This window comes from Amblyomma mixtum, chromosome 3 (assembly GCF_055824585.1).
Source record: "Amblyomma mixtum isolate Tamu chromosome 3, ASM5582458v1, whole genome shotgun sequence".
NCBI lineage: Eukaryota > Metazoa > Arthropoda > Arachnida > Ixodida > Ixodidae > Amblyomma > Amblyomma mixtum.
The window spans coordinates 415,832,865-415,852,148 of NC_143014.1; the positions used below are offsets into that span (position 1 = coordinate 415,832,865).

General features: G+C 47.9%; 2 protein-coding genes across 5 annotated transcripts in view; both read left to right on the forward strand.

The window, feature by feature from the left end:
- Positions 1-19,284, forward strand: part of LOC149357740 (uncharacterized) — a 142,797-nt gene that overhangs the window by 34,818 nt on the left and 88,695 nt on the right. The window lies entirely within an intron of this gene.
- On the forward strand, positions 17,263-18,465 carry LOC149357741 (uncharacterized). The gene has a single exon (XM_089577963.1). The coding sequence runs from the start codon at positions 17,263-17,265 to the stop codon at positions 18,463-18,465; it is 1,203 nt and encodes a 400-aa protein (XP_089434089.1).

The following is a 19,284-nucleotide window of genomic DNA, read 5'->3' on the forward strand; positions in this document are numbered from 1 at the left end:
AAGTATTCACGACCAGCCCGACATACTTGGGGACCACTTCTCCCATGTATCTAGTTCGCTATTCTACACCGATTCTTTCTTGACGCACAAAAACACGCCAGAAAAACAAAGACTGCGAACGAGTGGTTACACTAGCGAACCCTACAATAGTTTGATTACAGTCCACGAACTCCTTCGAGTACTAACGGTAAAACGACTGCACCAGGTCCTGACCAGGTACATTTTCATATGCTAGCCCATCTGTATGAATTTGCGGTAGAAGCACTCTTGAAATTTTAACAAAGTCTGGGTGTCGGGAAAAATGCCCGCTGCTTTGAAAAAGGCAGTCGTACCCTTTCTAAAACCTGTAAAACTCCCAACCTCTCGTACTAGTTACAGGCCAATAGCTCTTACCAGGTGCCTTGCCATATCCTTCGAATGCATAGTAAATATTACATTAATGTTTATTGTTGAATCCCGCGAACTGCTTGACCTCCAACAATGTGGCTTCAGAAGAGCTTGTTCAACAGTGGACCATCTTGTCCGGCTTGAAAACACTGTCCGAGAAGCATTCATACATAGGCAACTCCGTCTGGCACTTTTCCTTGATATGGAAAAAGCTTATGATACCACCTGGAGGTTTGGCATTCTCAGTGACCTGACAGATCTAGGCATCCGGGGCAGAATTTTAAATTGCCTGAAAGATTTCTTGTCAAACCGCGAATTTAAAGTCCGCCTCGGTTCAGCTCTCTCGAGGAACTTCACTCAGGAGAACGGTGTACCTCAGGGATGCATTTTAAGCACTACACTTTTTGTCGTAAAAATGAATTACATAGCCAAAGCAATCCCAAAGTCTATTATGTGCTCAGTTTATGTCGATGACCTCCAAATTGCATGCACATCACCCAACCTATCAACGTGTGAAAGGCAGGTACAACTCACATTAAACAAGCTTGATAATTGGGCAGACAAAAATGGATTGCACAAAGGCCTGACCCATTGCCACCTTGGTACAACTGCCCTGTTGTGTTGGACCTCACATTAGCACGCTTTGGCGGGGGCGTATTTGTATCGCTTCACGACAGCCTCAAAAGCACTTGCAATAGTTTGAGCATCCACGCATACGAAACAGTATGGTGTAAAGTGTCGCGGCAGAATGCTTCGTCTGTGGCTGTTGGTGCTTTCTACAGACCGCCTGGAAGGAGCAGTACATACTTGAAATGAATAATATCCTACTAAGCTTAGACGCCACGTATCTCCTCCTCGGCGGGGATTTCAACCTTCCAAATTTGCAGTGGACTGACTTGAAGCCGACGTTTAGCACCGCATCTCGCCTGTGCACTGCCTTTCGCGAATCTCTCCGCATTCCAGACCGGGGATTACTTAATCTACGCAACGTGCCCACAGCACGAGTGCCTCTCGCTGCAACATGGTCCGTGTGAGAGCGCCATGTGAGCTTGTCGTCATAAATGACAGCAAGGTATTTTAAAGGCTGAACTTGGGGAATAATTTGTCGCTGGTAAGTTAGAGAGAGAGCAACAGTATCTTGGAGTCGAAAAACAAGGATAGCGCATTTGTTAACATTTAAGTTGAGTCGTAGGCCACCAACTCTCAGGCAAGTTCAGGTACGATCGCAGACGCACGTAAAGAGATTGAATATCAGAAGCAGCCGAGAAAAATGCAATGTCGTCCGCATAGACGTACAGGTGCCGTCAAAAGTAAATGGAAGGCAATATTAACGAAAAAAATTAATCATTGTCTGCTCAAATCGTGCATCCTTGAATACATATGTGCAGACTAATTGTAATTGTGCGAATTGCACTGTGCACCAACAAACATGGACCATTATGCTTTAGATTTAAAGAAATTCAATTTTTTTGACAAAGTCGCCTTCCACTTACTTTTGACGGCGACTGTACGTACGAATTTGGTGATGGCTGGGAATAGAGCTCGGTAGAATATTGAAGCGTATGGGTGAAAGGATCGCTCCCTGAGGAACACCTCTAGTTTGTTTATACCTTCCAGAGTTGACACCATGGAGTGTACAAAAAACTTCCTGTTTTCTAGGAACGCAGATACCCAAGCGTGGAAACTGCAGAGTCTGCTGTCTTTGCAATAATATGGTGTGTTCCACACCGTCATAAGCTTTGGCTACATCTAATGTAACCAAAGCAGCATGCATTTTTGGCGCCGCGCAAAAATAATTCGACTCTCGAGGTCAACATGTGCATTCCATATGGAACATTTTCGACGGAAACCAATCTGACGGTGTCTAAGGATATTTTCACGGTCCACAAACTCTGAAGCACGTAGGAGCAAGACCCTTTCAATTAATTTGACCAGAATGCATGTCAATGAAATAGGTCTAATATTTTCCACAGAATAGCCGCCGCCCTTATATTTAGGTAAAGGACTCAGATTGGCGAGTTTCCATTCAGGAGGAATCGAAGCATGTTTTATAGAATTACTAGCTGTAATAAAGAATTAGGGGACTCCTCAAAGAGGATCTTTGTCATTTTTGACGTTACCCTTTCCCGTCCAGGAGCAGCTGATGGTAACCTCATCACTATCGGGAAAAGTTCTGAAAGGGTAATCTGGGGGTGGTGCTTAATCTTATCCACTAACGCTTCAAGCACGGAGCGCAAAGGAAGTACGGACGAGAAGCGCTTCTCTAATCCTTTGGCAATGGTTTCAGTGGTTTCGATTGCTTCTTGCGGAGTCAGGACACATGAGGGAAAATTGCCTGAAGCCGGTATCTTTTTCCGCAATTTTAGAAATCTGAAAAGTGCACGTCGGTTTCCTGATTTCGTTAGAAAATCTAAGTGTTCAGATTCGTAATCGTCTTTCCTCCGTGAAATCGTGCGTTGAAAAGTAGCTGCAATAAACCTATAATCATGCCAGTTGATGATGATGATGTCCTCAGGCCTAACGGCACATTTTCAGGTGAACCAGCTCCTTTATGTTTAACATTCAGTTCCAGTTCACGCGCCTCTGCTTGCGCCTCGTTCCAAAACCGGCAAAATCCTTGCTTTCTGAGTTCACTGAGACTCTCCCTGACAGCATTGGTCATTTTTTCCGCTTAATCAAATCTTAATGCTGCCTTTGCAACGCCGTGCTTACTGTTTTTAATCGCGAAAATACAAGTGTCAGGAGCTTGAGCATGAAGCATGTGTCGAATTCTGACCGCGCTTTCAAAAATCCGCTGGATTTGTATGCGGCCTCGTTCCATTCTGGTGAAGCTAGGTCATGAAGGAACGAGATGAGGTGGCTATAATTCGGAACAACCGACCATAGTGAAGTGGCCCTGAGAGTCCACCGCGTGGGACAGAACTTTAGCAAGTTTACGCTTTCTTCTTCTTTCTGAAATGCTCTTAACAAATTCAGGCACTTTGGGGAGCACGTAACATAGTTTATCAACTCTGATATCGCGCCCAGGAAATCGCGACATATTTCCATTTTCTCAGACACATCCTGCAGCACAAGGTTCAGTATGTGCGCAAGGCAGTGGAGGTACAGTGCTCGCGGCTCCTCCTGCTGATTAGGGCTTGCAGCCCGCCATGCTGCCCTCTCATGTTTGCTGCGCCATAACATAGCCTTGTCCACGACTACTGCCAATGATCAGATTAAAGCGATAGAGGACGTCCTTAAGAACAGCAAAAACATTGATCGTTCTGGTGTCAACAGTGTTATAAAGTCCACAGAGCAGCTACGTGTTTAGAAGGTTTTTTGAAAAATACGGAAAAATATCGACGCTTGCTCCTTGGCAGATGTGTCCGCTGTTTCGCCTGTGATCACAGCATAGTGCCCCGCTTCACGAACCTAATTTGTTAGTGACCGGAAGACATCATGAGCGATTATTTCCAACATTTCGTTTAAAATGTCATGCTCGAGAAAGCCATGATTGCAGTTCTGGAATGTCATTGCGTGAAGTTCCAGAAGCTGACTTAGATTACTTTCTGCATCATTTTAACCACGCAATGCCAGTCCTTGGCACGCTAAGTATTTCAATGAAGATAATGTCGATTTGAGTGCTTTCCTTGCGCGTTTCATTTCCTTTTTCTTCCCGGTCACACAAGCAGATGCTACGTTAATCCCCGCTTTGATAGCTGCGGGTCCGCTCATGGCTGCATGATGTAGATTCGAGGCCTCACGAGTCTTAAAATATTCTAAGAGCTTTCTTCTAGTTAGAAAAATCAATCGTCACAAACATCAATCGAGAGTCCTTATCCTTTGAATATGGCGAACTACTAGTAGTGCGACCGGCATCTGCTGGGGACAGCTCGGGTGAAGCGAGTTGACACTGACGGAAAGTAAGTCACTATGACAAACGAACGCAGTAGGCGGACGGCATATCGATAAAAATAACACAGCAAAAGCCAAAATAAATCCTTAGGGACGATTGATTCGGAGTAAGTGCGAAAGCGTACGCCTTTCTCTTTTTAAGAATCAACGATTATCACATTAAAGTGGTTTACAACTGCAATTTTTCTCGCTCAATGGTCGTTTGTTCTGGTCAGTTCTTTTAAGTCACACTTATATTGCTGAGTAGCTGTAAGTCATCTATATTTTGATTATTTTCGCTGGTCGTTAAAGTTGTTGCGTTATTTTAAGTTAATCTATTTTTCTGCGTCATTCTGTGTCAATATTTACTTTTGCTCGATTATTTCAAGCCATCTTAATTTTTATTGAGTAATTCCTTAGCAACAGTATTTGTTACAGCCATTATTCGCAGTCACACACCTTCTTACCTTTAATTATACTCATATCTATTCATTGTACTACTGGATACACAGTAATTAGGCACAATCGTTGGGGTAATTAGTGATAGCATAATACACTCAAGTAAGTAACACTAATAATGTATTCATTATAATTCTATCACACATGATGAAATAACCACGCATAAACTACTGCGCTGAAGCTGCAGACAGGCGCCGAAGGTCGATCTTCGCCGACAAGGGACTCGTAATGTGACCCTTTGCAAAAACCCTTCATCACGGCCACCAAACTGGTTTTTGGCGGTCGGAAATAGGCTGCAGCAAAGAAGACACATATGCCCTGAACAATGTTAGGTTCGCTGCCTTCACGCTGCCGCAATAAAGGAATTAGGCGCAGTTCTTCCAAGCCACTGCTTTTGTTGGAGAAGGGTGAAATGCAGCCCTGTCAAATTGGTGGCCAAGTACGACCAAAGTGGTTTGAGGCGTAAAATAATAGAATACAGAGCTGCACCCAACTTCTAGGCCTTCCCGCAATGGTAGAGAGGCATTTGCTGCATAGGAAGGTAGGTTTTCGGAATTTTCCAAATGATGTTCGAAACAATCACTGGTTTAGTATTAGAACTACTAATCATCATTAAGGAAGTAAAAATCAGTAGCTCGAAATATTTCGATGTCATTATATTGGTACTCAAGTAATGAAATCTTGAACTTCAATAACTTGTCATGCAGCCTTCACGCCTTTATTATTTTGTTCAGAACCTCGGATAAAAGCTGCGGTGTAACGATCCCTGACGGGTTAGCTTTCATCAGTAATCAGTAACATAGACATCTGCAGCTTTAGGCAAACAGATTGCGAGCGGCGGAGGGCTAGAGCATAAAGAACCGGACACCACTGCAACGCACGCATGTATTATGTTCTGTTCAGATCAAGGTCCCTTATTCCTTGCAACTTCGTCTCTTTACACTAAATATGCGATTCATGACCACAACTGCGCGTAAGTACGTTGGCTAAGCATTTTAAACACAATGGGTGATGCCGCGGTATATCCTGGCATAAACGATCATACCCAGTATCATGCGCGAAATAGAAATGAATGCCTACAAAAACTTTAACGCCGTTTTTTGCACGCACGTTGGGTATCAATTTAAAGGAGTGCACGTAACTATGGGGCAGGCAAGCAGCAAGGAAACGAAGCAAGCAGCATAGTACTTACCAGGGTGTCGAACCGGAACCAAACCTGAACCCGAAACCGGAACCGAACCGAACCCAAAATTTTTTCGGCATCTTGGAACTGAACCCGAACCGGAACGATCCAAAGGAACCGTTCCGAACCGGTTCGGGACATGGTGAAGCCGCACATTTTTTGCAACGTGACATACTTGTTTTTTCAGACAAAGTTACATGTGTCAGGGCACAGATTTGCCCACCAAAAGCTGTGTGTGCTAGGCAGTGCAAAAATGGCAACCAGTCTATGCGGCAACAAAACGGAAGGAAGTCTCGTGCATAGGAAGAAAGCTAATTGGCGCTTCTGCAGTGTGCTTTCGGAAATTATAAAGTATTTTACGTCAGACTGATGTGAAATCTTGGGTTTAATAGTATTCCCCTTTCACATGGCTTCCCTCTCTTTGTGTTGTGCACAATAAATATGTGAAAGATAGGCACAATGACCCTACCTCGTTATGCAACGCTTACTTTCGCAGGCATTCCTGGTCTGAGACAGCAGGTACTGAATAAGACCCCTCACGAGGAATCAGTGGCTGTGGTGCTTAGCTGCTGATGCCAAGGTCACGGGTTGGATACCAGTGGCAGGGCCGCATTTCGATGGCGGCGAAATTGAATTGGTTTTATGAGGAAATGAAATAGTGCAATAGCTGTCTCACATATGTCGGTGAACACCCGAAGTCGAGCAGTCGTGGCGGAGTGGAAACGTCCCCGTCTCGCGGCGAAATGCAAAAACGCGCGCGTGCAGTGCGATGTGAATGCACTTTGAGGAACTCTAGCTGGCCTACTTTCATCTGGAGTCCGCCACTACAGCGTTCCTGATAGACTTCGCGTCGTTTTGACGGGATATTAGTATTAATGCTATTATTACAAAAGACAGAAATATAAATTCTTTTTCTTTTTTTAAGAATCCGAACATTCTTTGTTGCACGCCACGAAAATAAGCAAGGAATGCAGTAGTGCGATGCTTATATAAAAAAAATAGCGATTACAGAAAGCGGCCACGCAGAAATGCATGCTGTCGCTGAGATGCGATAATGACTACGCCCAGAAAGATGCTGCTGCAATGAAATGTAACTGCGCTGAAGTAATTTTGTGCTATGCAGATGCGCTGAAATTGTTCTTCTCGCAAAAAAAAAAATTCAGGAGGCCACTTTGTGACCTAAAGTGCGATGAGGCGAAAGCCTTAAGCGCGGTATTGCTGCTTGTGTCACTGATGCATGGTTAAGATGTTAAGCTTCGCCTTTAAGAGTGGAACGTGGCAGCGTCTTGCAATGCTGCCAGAGAGTCCACAGAACGTCATCCCCCGTTCAGCTCTACGCCTTGCTCGTCGGTAAATTGGTTTTTGAGGAAAGGAAATGTATCTGTCTCGCGTATTTCGGTGGACACCTGAACCTCGCCGTAACGGGAAGGGAGGAAGATGGGAGTGAACGAAGACACCGTATTCACTAGACGCGCCTTTGTTCATTCCAAACCATCGAGCTGGCATGGCGGAGTGGTTATAGCGTGCTCGTCTCGCACTCCGGAGACCCTGGTTCGATTACCAAACTCGACCAAATTCCTACTCGGTTTTATTTATTTATCTGGTCTGACTAGAGAGGTTATGGTTAATTAAGCAATTAACTAAACTCAGTCCTACTTACTTGGAGCATCACTATACTATTCCTTCAATTGGTTGCATGGTTACTATTGTAAAACATTTTATTCGCAGGAAAGCTTGGCGAGAGGTCGCGTTAAGTGGTGGAGAGTACGCAGCCCTCGACGACTTTGTCAGCCCAATCAACCGCCGAAACTTGCGTTCTGGGGTCAGAGCTAGCCAGCACGGTCTCCCACCGCTCGAGAGAAGGAGCAGTAACTAGATCACCCGGAGGTGGCTCTATTTTGCAGTCCCACAGGATGTGATCGTAGGTGGCTCGTTAGCCACAGTGTTTACTATTTGGGTTGTAAAAATCTGGATAAATGTGCGCGAGGAGTGATGGGGTGCGTATCGATCTCGTCTATAGACGACGCCACGTAACCTCTTGTTCTTTAGTCAGGCTTTTGTCCGGAGAGGGGAAAATTCTCCTCTCTAGTTTAAAATGATTGGTGAGATTATGATATGTGATCATGGAGTCCTTCGTTAAATTCAGGGAGCCAGACTCATCCACTGCCCGGTTGACGAAACCTCGGGCTTTATTGTCGGCTGCCTCGTTCCCCGGATTCCCCGAATGGGCTGGGACCCATATCAATTCGGAATAATTTGGTGAGAATTTGTTCGCGTTAAGGATTCTAAAAGAGGTGTTTGTAATTCGCCCTTTTGTGAAATTATTGATACCCATTTTGGAATCGCTGAGGGTGATGCTCGCTTGGGTATGCGCTAGGGCGCCTCTTCTGCCGTTTCAGAGGATTTCGTTTTGATTGTTGCCGAGACGATGTGGTCACCATTCTCATTCACAGCCACAATTGCAAAGGCATTGGTATGTTTGTATTCTGCCGCATCTACATAAAATGTTCCAGCGCACTGTCAGTATTTATTATGTAAGGCTTTGGCTTGTGCTTGTCTTCTACCCTCATGGTGTAAGGGCTGCATGTTTTTGTGGAGTGGTTTGATTAATAGGGCCGTCCTATAGTCCCGGGGTAAGTCTACTTTAGCATCTTTATTCGTAGGTTGAAAGTTAATTCCGAGCCTGGTAAGAATACTCCTGCCAGTTCTGGAATTGGCTAATCGCGCTGTTTGAGCCATCAAATGGGCTTCTTTCAGTTCATTGTAGGTGTTATGTATTCCTAACCCCATAAGCCTTTCGGTTGAGGCATTTAGTGGAAGTCCTAACGCAGCCTTATAGGCCTGCCGTATCATGCTATCCAATTTGTCCTTTTCTGCTTTTCAAAAATTTGAGATAAGGGGTGGCATACAGTATCCATAAATCTCTTTCCCTAACCCCTTGTCTGCGGTTAGCTGTGCGGCGGATTAATCGCGCCGTCGCTTCTACCGTGCGTTTTAGCTTAGTGAGTGTGTCAGTATTCTTTCCATTTGTTTGTAAATACAACCCCAGTATTCTCATGGTTTGTACCTCTTTGACAGATCGTCCATTAACATAGTCGTTTATTTGCGGGGGGGGGGGGGAGTCGTGGTACGCCTACCTCTGTTTACGACGGATCACGAAGAGTTCAAATTTTTGCTCGGAACAATTAAATGAGGCCGGATTCCCATGCGCATGCCTCAATGATGTCCACTGCTGCTTGGAGTGTGTCTTCTATGTAGCCTTCGCATCCTTTGGTTACCCAAAGTGTGATGTCATCTGCATAGAACGTGTGATGTAGGTCTGGTATTTGTGCCAGTTTGGGGGAATTTTGATGAGGGAGAGGTTAGAAAGGAAAGGGGACAGGACGGAGCCCTGTGGCGTTCCTTTACTTCGTAGTGTGATTGGGACAGACTCTATTGTTCCGACCGTTATCACTGCTGCTCTGTTAGTGAGGAAGGGTCGGATGTAGTTGTACGTCCTTTCTCCGTGGTTGATTTCTGGCAAGTTTGTCAAAATGGCTTTGTGGGTGACGTTGTCGAAAGCTTTAACAAGGTCTAAACCAAATATTGCTTTCGTTCCTGTTCCCTCGTCAGCTTCAATTATGTCCTTGTTAAGCTGCTAGAGTATGTCCTGGGTAAATAGTTGGGCCCTGAATCCTAACATTGTTTCAGGGAGGTGGTTCATGTCCTCCGCATAGTTTTGGAGCCTGTTGAGGATGACATGCTCCATGAGTTTGCCTAGGCATGATGTTAATGAAATTGGGCGTAGATTCTCAGTGCTGAGTTTCTTACCCGCTTTAGGAATAAAAGTGATTTTAGCGTGTTTCCACTCTTGTGGTATGTTGCCTGCATGCCAGCATTTGTTCATTAGGTCTGAACCGCCGCAATGGACGTTGCGTCTAAGTTCCTGAGAGTCTTTTTTGTTACTTTGTCTGGTCCTGCCGCAGATATCCGCAGTTTTCCAATTGCGTACCAGACTTCTCCGTCTGTGATGTCTGCGTCTAAATTTGGATTAGGAGTCCCCCTGTAGTCGGGTTGTTTGGTACCATCATCCGTGTTTAGATAACGTTCTGCTAGCTCTTTGATTAGGTCTTAAGTTGTACCCTCATATTTATGTGTGAGTCTGTACAGTTGACTTTGTTGCACGGGACGTGTTGGTTCTGGGTCGAGCAGGTGTCTTAGAAAATGCCATGTCTTCTTATTTCCGGGCTGTCCATTGACGCTTTCACATATTTGGTTCCATTGCTGTGTTTGGAGAGTTAGTGTATGTTCCTCGATTCGCCTCTCGATTTCAGCGATCCTTTTGAGTAGTCGCTTGTTGTGTTTTTGCTTCTTCTAGAGTTTTTGGAGGCCTTTTTGTGCCTGCCACAGGTGTAAGAGTTTTGAGTCTGCAATGCGCTCCTCCTTCTAAACTGGGACCACAACGCTAATGGAGCTGACATCCTCATTCAGGGAGGTAACCCAGTCGCTAAGGTTAGAGATCTCTTTTGGAGCTGGTTTGTGGCGAAGTTGCTTGAACTTGTCCAAATCTGTGGTTCGTATTTCTTTTGCTTTGTTTTTGAGTTTTGTCGTGGGGAAGGTGATGCTAAGGATGAAGTGTTCACTTCCAAGATTTTGCCCGGTGTTGACTCACTTTGTGTCCTTGACGTTTTTAGAGAGGGATAAATCTGGAGATGTGTCCACACATACTGTAACGTACTTGCTGACGAAGGGGGGCTTTATTAGCAGGCACGAAAGGGAAGGCCAGGCAAGCTGGGGCAACAACAGCGACAGACTCCACACGGCGCGAGCCCTACTTCGTCGTCGTCGCCCTACTTCGTATGCGCCACCTGGCAATACTAGGTGGCACTCCCTCAGCGCTCACAACGTGACCCAGAAATTTGAGCTCTTCGTAACCGAAATGACACTTCTGGGGCTTCAGGGTAAGGTCTGCCGAGCGGAGGGCTTCGAGGACAGCCCGCAGACGCTGGAGATGTTGGTCAAACGTTTCCGAAAAAACTACGACGTCGTCCAAGTAAACAAGACAGCTTTGCCACTTGAGGCCTGTGAGGACGGTGTCCATCATCCGTTGGAACGTAGCCGGGGCGGAGCACAAACCGAAAGGAAGCACTTTAAATTCATAGAGGCCATCTGGAGTCACAAAGGCGGTTTTTTCGCGGTCGCGTTCGTCTACTTCAATTTGCCAATAGCCGCTCTTTAAGTCAATGGATGAGAAGTACTTAGCGCGCCGTAATCTATCCAGCGAGTCGTCAATGCGCGGCAACGGGTAGACGTCCTTTTTGGTCACACTGTTCAGTTTGCGATAGTCGACACAAAACCGGAGAGTGCCGTCCTTCTTCTTAACAAGGACTACAGGTGAAGACCACGGACTTTGGGAAGGTTGAACAACGACGTCGTCAAGCATTTCCTGAACCTGAGTTTGGATAACCGCCCGTTCTTTAGCAGAAACACGATAAGGCTGCTGTCGTATAGGGCGAGCGTCGTCATAGGTGATGATGCGGTGCTGCGTGATGGGTGTTTGACGAACCTTCGAGGAGGAAGCGAAGCACGATTTGTATTCCTTCAGCAGCTGTTCCAAAGCCAGGCGTTGCTCCCGAGACAGGTGGCAGTTTATGTCGACGTTTTCAAGGGAAGGTTCGTCAGTGCCGGCTGCAGCGGACGCAAAACAAACGGGAATATCGGTAACAGGTTCGGCAGAAGCGATAGCCGTTCCTGCAAAAAGGTGCCGGTACTCATTAGAAAAATTAGTGACCAGGACCGCAGACCGGCCACCACGAAGCGTCAGTAGACTGCGAGCGGCGCAGATGCCTTGAGTAAGCAGGAGTGAACGGTTAGCCTCGGCGACTGCTTCTGCGTCATGCAAGTCGTTGCAAGTGACTTCAACCAAAACACTGCTCCGTGGCGGCAACGTGACACTGTCTGCAGAAACACGAAGGGCGGCACTGCGGTGGCAAGAGTCGGCGAGGTGGGTCGCGTTACTGGTCGAAAAGGTGATGATTCGTCGGCGGAGGTCGATGACAGCACCATACTCCCGCAGAAAGTCAATGCCGATAATGAGATCGCGGGAGCAATTACACAGAACTACACAACTGACGACGAACGTAGATCCCTGAATCTGAACGCGAGCCGTGCAAATACCCTTTGGAGTAACGAGATGACCACCGGCAGTACGGAGATGCACTACAGAACAAGGCGTAAGGACTTTTTTTAGAAGAGTCGCCAATTTATCACTGATAATTGAATAGTCGGCCCCGGTGTCCACTAATGCACTGACTCTGTGACCGTCGAGAAGAACAGGTATGTCCAAGGAAACGCAGCTGTTTTGGTCAGATGACGGTACTATCTGTTCACGGTCGGAGCGTAGCGGCGGCGGCGGGAGGTCTTCAGCGCAGCGACTCCCAGCGACCTCGCCCCCGAAGGTCGCTGGTCTCAGTTTTCCCGGCGAGGGCTCGGCGAGCGACCCTGTACTGCTCGCGGGGAGCTGTGCGGGTTCGGGGAAGAGCGCCGCGGAGATGAGCGCGGCTGATGCGGCGCACGGGCTGAAAGTCGCTGTTCCGCGAGGAAGTCTTCAATGGCTGGAGGCCAGTGGCCAAACCGGGGTCTGGGCGAATCGGCTCGAAAGCCCTGCAGACCGAGGCGTCGATAAGAGCAATTGCGGTAGAGATGGCCTGGTTCTCCGCAGTGAAAGCAGAGTGGCCGGTTGTCAGGTGTGCGCCAGACATCGGCCTTCCGCAAGTGCACTCGGCGATCGTCGAAATACGGGACTGGTGGAACTGGGGACAGCGGTGCAGGAGGCGTTACTGGAATCGGCGGTGGCGAAGCTGCAGCCGGGCGTCTCGCAACTTCGGCATAGGTGGGGCGGCTGTAGTCTCCCGGCAGAGGTGGTGTTTCGACGGTAGGACCCCTGAACGCCTGTTGCACCTCCTCGCGAACAAGAGCGGAAATCGAACCAAGTGCAGACTGCGAAGGGCTGCAAAACTTGAGGACCTCTTCACGCACGATGGTGCGAATCAGTTCGCGCAAATCGTCAGGGTGGCTCCTGGCGGTGGCAAACGATTCGGTGACTGCAGCAGCATGCACGGGCCGGTTGTAAGTCGCAGAACGTTGTTGAAGAACCTTTTCCATCGTCGCGGCCTCGGCAAGGAATGCAGCGACGGTCGATGGTGGGCTGCGCACGAGGCCTGCAAAGAGCTGTTCTTTGACGCCGCGCATGAGTTGGCGCACCTTTTTCTCTTCGGGCATGGCCGGGTCAGCTCGCCGGAAGAGCCGAGTCATATCCTCCACGTACATGGCTACAGACTCATTCGGCATTTGAATGCGAGACTGCAAAGCCCGTTCAGCCCGTTCTCGGCGATCCGTGCTGGTGTAGGTCTCCAGCAGGCGTCGGCGGAACTCATGCCATGATGTTAGCGCATCTTCTCGGTTCTCGTACCACGTACGTGCCCCATCCTCCAGGCTAAAGAAGACGTTTCGAAGCTTGGCTGCGTCGTCCCACTGGTTGAACGAGGCCACGCGTTCAAACTCGACCAGCCAGTCTTCGACGTCTTCGAGCTGACTGCCATGGAATGGTTTGGGCAGTCGCGGATTCTGCAAGGTATAGTAGGCTGCAGCTGGCATAACAGGTCGATGGGTGGGTGCTCTTGCAGACTCCAAAAGCCCGTGTTCGGGAGGTAGGCCTTGGTTTCTCCGGCTAGCACGGTGCACAGGGGTGTCCACCAGCGAAGGACTGGAGCCCAGGGTATGCGGAGGAGTATTAGACATATACAGGGATCTTACCCCGCACCTCCACCAGACTGTAACGTACTTGCTGACGAAGGGGGGCTTTATTAGCAGGCACGAAAGGGAAGGCCAGGCAAGCTGGGGCAACAACAGCGACAGACTCCACACGGCGCGAGCCCTACTTCGTCGTCGTCGCCCTACTTCGTATGCGCCACCTGGCAATACTAGGTGGCAATACACTGTTACCCATGCGTGTGTGGTCGCTCGGGTTGTTTAGCGTTGTGAGCCCTAGTGACTCTATGATTTGCCAGAGCAGGTTCCCTTTCGGAGTTGCTTTGGTATATCCCTATGCTGGGTGTTGGGCGTTGAAGTCTCCCACAATTATTAGTTGAGCCCTAGCAGCCAGCTTTATTGTGTTTATCAACAAGTGTGGGAGTCCATTGCCTTTGTTTCTGGGCGGGTTGTATACATTAAGGATGAAGAGATTTGAGTCTCCTTTTACCTTGGTACTATTTCAAGTAGGGTGTAATCTTCTTCCGAATCATTTATAAAATGTTGAATTGCGGTGATATTTCTTTGCACCAGCGTGGCTGTGAAGAGCCGGCTGCGTTACTAGTATCATAATGAGGTGGCAGGTATGCTTTATAGCCTGGCAGTGTAGCCCTGCCTCTAGCTTCTTGCAATGCAATCACGTCTGGGGTTGTAACAGACGGTGCTTGTTGGATGTGGAGCTGCAAGTGGGCCCGCTTGCGGCGGAAGCCTCTGCAGTTCCGCAGCCAAATTTCAAATTTTTGGCGTGGTTACATGTTGGGTTATAGATGGTTGTGGCGTCGTGGACAGATCCAAGATGGGGGGTAGGCGGGCCTCGATAGTTGTAAGCCTATCCATTATTTTCTGCATGCAGGTGGCTATTTGGGATACCTGTCCCTCTAGTGTTGCGAAGCGAATATCTATCTCTGCAAATTTGGTGGTAACGAGGCCTTGGAAGGTTGCTTGTTCTGTTGATATAGCCTGGTTATCTCTGACAGAGTATTGATGTCTGCCCTGAGTTTGGTAGGCGCTTTCGACGGCTGCGGGGTGTCGGATTCCGAAGCCTCGGGCTTTCTTTTGGATTCCTCGCGTTCTTTTGTAGGAAGCGGTCTCTTAGTTGCTATTCTGGCGTCTGTGTCCGTCGCGTTATGGGCCGAAGACTGGGACGCGGTGGAGGGAGTGGGGGAAATGGCGCCTGCTTCCATCGCGTTATTGGTCGAAGCCTGGGACGCGGTGGGAGGCGTTCTAGCCGCAGTGGCATTCTGTACCTGATGCCCTTGTAACAGGCGTTTAATGTCAGCCAACTCTTTTTTAAGGCTGGCAATTTCTCTGTCTCGGGATTGTAGTTGGATCTGAAATTCCTTCTCTCGAGCGTCAATAGATTGGGAGGCCTCTGCTGGCCAGCTCACCTTTTTGTTGGAGCGGCTACCGCTGCGTCCGCGGCTCGAGCTTCTCTTCTCGTTCCCTGCAGGGTTTTCCAGGGGCGGGAAGGAGCTGGAGTTGTTCCGGCTGTGGCTGCCTCCTTTTCCGGTAGCACCCTGTTCCTTCTTCCTGGGCCTTGACTGGTGTCCGTGTAGTGATGAGTCGTTGTCCCCTTGCTTGGGTGTCTGGTTGCCATGGGGAGTGCCTTGTTTGTTCTTGTTGATCAGCCGGAATTTGCAGTTCCGGCTGCCTGTGTTGTGGCCCCCGTTGCAGACGATGCATACAGGTTGGCAGGTTGGCTGTTCTCCCTCAGGTGGAGGTGAATGATTTTCTCCGCAGCGGCGGCAAAGGTGCATCGTAGGTTTGTAGCAGACATCGGCCTGGTGTCCTACCCTCCTGCAGTTGTAGCATACTTCATGTTTCTCCCTGAAGGGGTGGACCCGAAAGACGCCGCATTGATCGATTACTTGGCTGGGTGGCTTCTTTCCAAAAAAGGTGATTTGTATTGTATGCATATTGTATGTATTGTATTGATACGCATGGTTACTAGCCAAAGTACAATTGTCCCCGTTTGAAATTCGTGCTCTGTGACGTCACGACCATTTCGACCAATTGAAACAAGGTCAATCTAGCTACGGCGCGACGGCGGCCACCCGAGGTCTCGCTTTGTCTGTCGTAGTGTTGCTTTCGCAACAAAAATATTCTATTCGTTACAAGGCAGCTTCGTTACGCTGTTCTCGGACTGCTGGATCTTGAATTCTCTGATCGGCGGCTTGTAGCTGCCTGTCGCTGCCGCACATAATGCAAGCCAACAGTCACCGAAACCAAGGAGCATAGGGGATGTTCTTTTTTCTACGGATTGAGCTACGGCGAAGGTTGTGCAATCTTCTGCTTTCGGGGGTACTTGTGTGTACTGTAACCAAACCTTGAGAATGTTCACCAGCGCCGCCTCGACAATAGCGGCGAACGTAGTACGACCTCTCTTACCCCGAGTGTCACATAGGAACATGATCGCACGGTGAGGGCATAAGCTTGGCGAGAACCCTCACTTCCGGTTGTTTGTGTCTGAAACTAAAGGCTTATGCGTGTTGGCGTTCTTTCGTAAAAGGCTTTGGCGACGGCATACGTGCAACATTCACAGCAATCCACCTCAGGTAAATCGGCTGAAGGTAGATGGGACACTTTCGAGCGCAGCTATTATGCTCCCGTACCTGCATTCCGCGTCGTAGTCGGTTGTTCAAGTAGCAGAGCGAATTAAACATCACCTGGAAAGTGGCTGCCACTGGAAGATTCTGGAGAGCTTAGCTTAATTTATGGTGGTTTAACGCGCCAAAGCGCCTCACGCTATGAGGGACGCCGTAGTGAAGGGCTCCAGAAATTTCGACCAGCTGGGGTTCTTTAACGTGCTCTGACATCGCACAGTACACGGGGGGCTCTGGAATTTTCGCCTCCTTAGCAATTAAACCGTCACGGCCGCGCGATCGAATCCGCGCATCTCGGGACCGCAGCCGAGCGCCATAACCACTGAGCCACCGCGGCGGCAGATCCCGGAGATTGGCTAGCAGCGTACTACTCCGCATGGCAGGTGGCGTATTACGCACACACACACACTGGAAGAATAATTTTCCAGTGACTAACACTCACACACACCACCGCAAGTGGCTTGCGAAGAGTTGCGCTTTAACTTTGCATTACCAACAACCGCAACTGTCTCTAAATTTTTTTACGAGTGAGTGCTCGGATGTGCGCCCACCAGATTGAGCACGCGTGTGCACATACACATGCTCAGGCGCACACATGCACGTGCGCACACACGCATGCAAGGACGGACGCGCGCGCACACACGCACTCGCACACACTGGCACTCGCAGGCACACGCACCACGTTAATTTTTGAATTCTTGAGGAAAAGGAAACAACTGCGATGCTCTAACCCTCAGTGGGAATCGAGCCAGTGGCGGCGGGCGCAACAGAAAAGCTTCGTTTATTGATGCCTTAGGCTACTCGGCCGTCTTCAAAGATTCTTTTTTTTTGTTGTCGCATGGAATATTGGAACCTCCCTGATCTCCTCTTGCCTTACTTGATGGGGTTGAATTCAGCGATCTCGGCATATGGCCTCATGCCACCATCGCTCTCTTACTACTGAGTGGACGCGGCAACATCGTCGTGACAATGTCGGCTGATGTACCACTGTTTGTGTGGGTTCTTGCTGGATTCATTTCCATCGTCTTGGGAAATGCACCGTACGCTGACACGGGCTTCGATCATCGCCTGGTATCTGCTGATGCTTTTCGCCTATCCGGTGCGGGAGGCGTATTCTTTACGAACTCCTATATGCCGGGGTGGCTTCACGTGGATTCTACCATCTGCGCACCTTCATCGAGCACAGTGACGTCATCCCCCCCCCCCCCCCCTCAAGCCAGGCTCTTGCCTATAAAAAGAACGTCTGGGCCTTCCATCGGCAGTGGACGCGGCAACATTGTCGTGACAATGTCGGCTGATGTACCACTGTTTGTGCAGATTGGTGAACGAAAATATGCCTTCCGTAGCAATTACCTTTTTTTGACCGTGTTGCCGTGTCCACACACATTGATCGTTTGCTTGAATGATTGTATGTCAATGGTTGGCCTGTTGCTGAAGCTGTCAGGTGATGTGGAGGAAAATCCTGGTCCTCAGACGGCGGAAATGATTAAACAAGTGATGGAAACTCAAACTGAAATCCTCACTAAATTGAAGGAAATTCAGGAAAATCAAACGTCTTCAGAGGCACGCATGCTTGACGTGCAATCCAGGCTGTCTACTATTGAAAAAAAGCTAATAAACTTCGATGAGGCTAGAGACAGGCTTTCTAAACTAGAGGCATTTGCTGAAAGATCTGACATTGAAATGGCAACTGTTTCCCGAAAACTTGATGCATTAGAGAATCGCTCGCGACGCAATAATCTAATCATACGAGGTGTGAAAGAAGAAGAGTCGGAGAGCGCAGAGCTCCTATTGAAAAAAGTGAATGAGGATATTTTTGAAGCGAAACTTAAACAAAGGGTTGGCTCTATTGAACGCATTCACCGACTTGGAAAGATGAAAGAAGGCAGTGACCGTCCGATCATTGTTAAATTTACAGACATTAGGGACAAAGCGAGAATCTTGAGTAATTGTTTCAACCTGAAGGGCACTGCGTATAGTATAAGTGAAGATTTTTCTAAGCGAATTTTTGAAATAAGGAAAAATCTCTGGAACTCATGTGCAAATGAACGAAAGAACGGTGCGAAAGCAAAGTTAATTTTTGATAAGTTAAAAGTCAATAATACCCTCTACGCTTGGGACGAGGAAGCCAAGCAGCGGTTTAAATGCCGGGATGATTCTAGCAATGAGTGACTGAACGATCATAAACCTGATTGCTTCAAGATTATAAATGTGAACGCCAGAAGCATGATTAACAATGTAGATGCGATCGAAAATATATGTCTTGCACATGATCCTGATATTATAATAATCACCGAGACTTGGCTACACAAAGGTATCGGAGACTGTGAAGTTACACCCCCCGGCTTCTTCATAGTAAGAAAAGACCGTGAAAGGAGAGGTGGTGGCGTTGCGATAGTGATAAGCAGCAACATAGCCTTTTCTGTCATGGAAGGGTTTGGAGATTTAGAAACTGCATGGATCAAAATCAGGCTGAATTCTCGCAGTGTCTTAGGGGGGCTTTCTACCGAGCTCCAAACTCAACTACTGATGTGCTTGTTGCCTTGAAAAGATTATTGGACTCCAAAATTCACTATGGTGACAATATCTTGTTACTTTTTGATTTTAATCTGCCAGAAATTGATTGGTTGTCTCTTTCTCCTGGCAATGTTGATGTAGCTACCGGTGAACAGCTGGTTGAACTCGCATATTGCTATGATTTGAACCACATTGTTGACCAGAGCACAAGAGTATGCTCAACCACATCTTCGATATTGGATCATGTCTTCTTATCATCCGGTTTCCAAGAGTTTTTGAGCAGTTGTGATGTGGAAGAAGGTTTGTCTGACCATAAGATGGTGGTTGTGTCCCTTAATATGATTCCTGATATCCGTCATGAACCTTGTAGAAGAGTTGTTTTGAATTTTGCTGCTGCTGACGATGTCGGAGTATTAGACTACCTTGAAAACTCGTTTAAGGAATTCATGAGCTTCTATAAAGACGGAGCTGGCA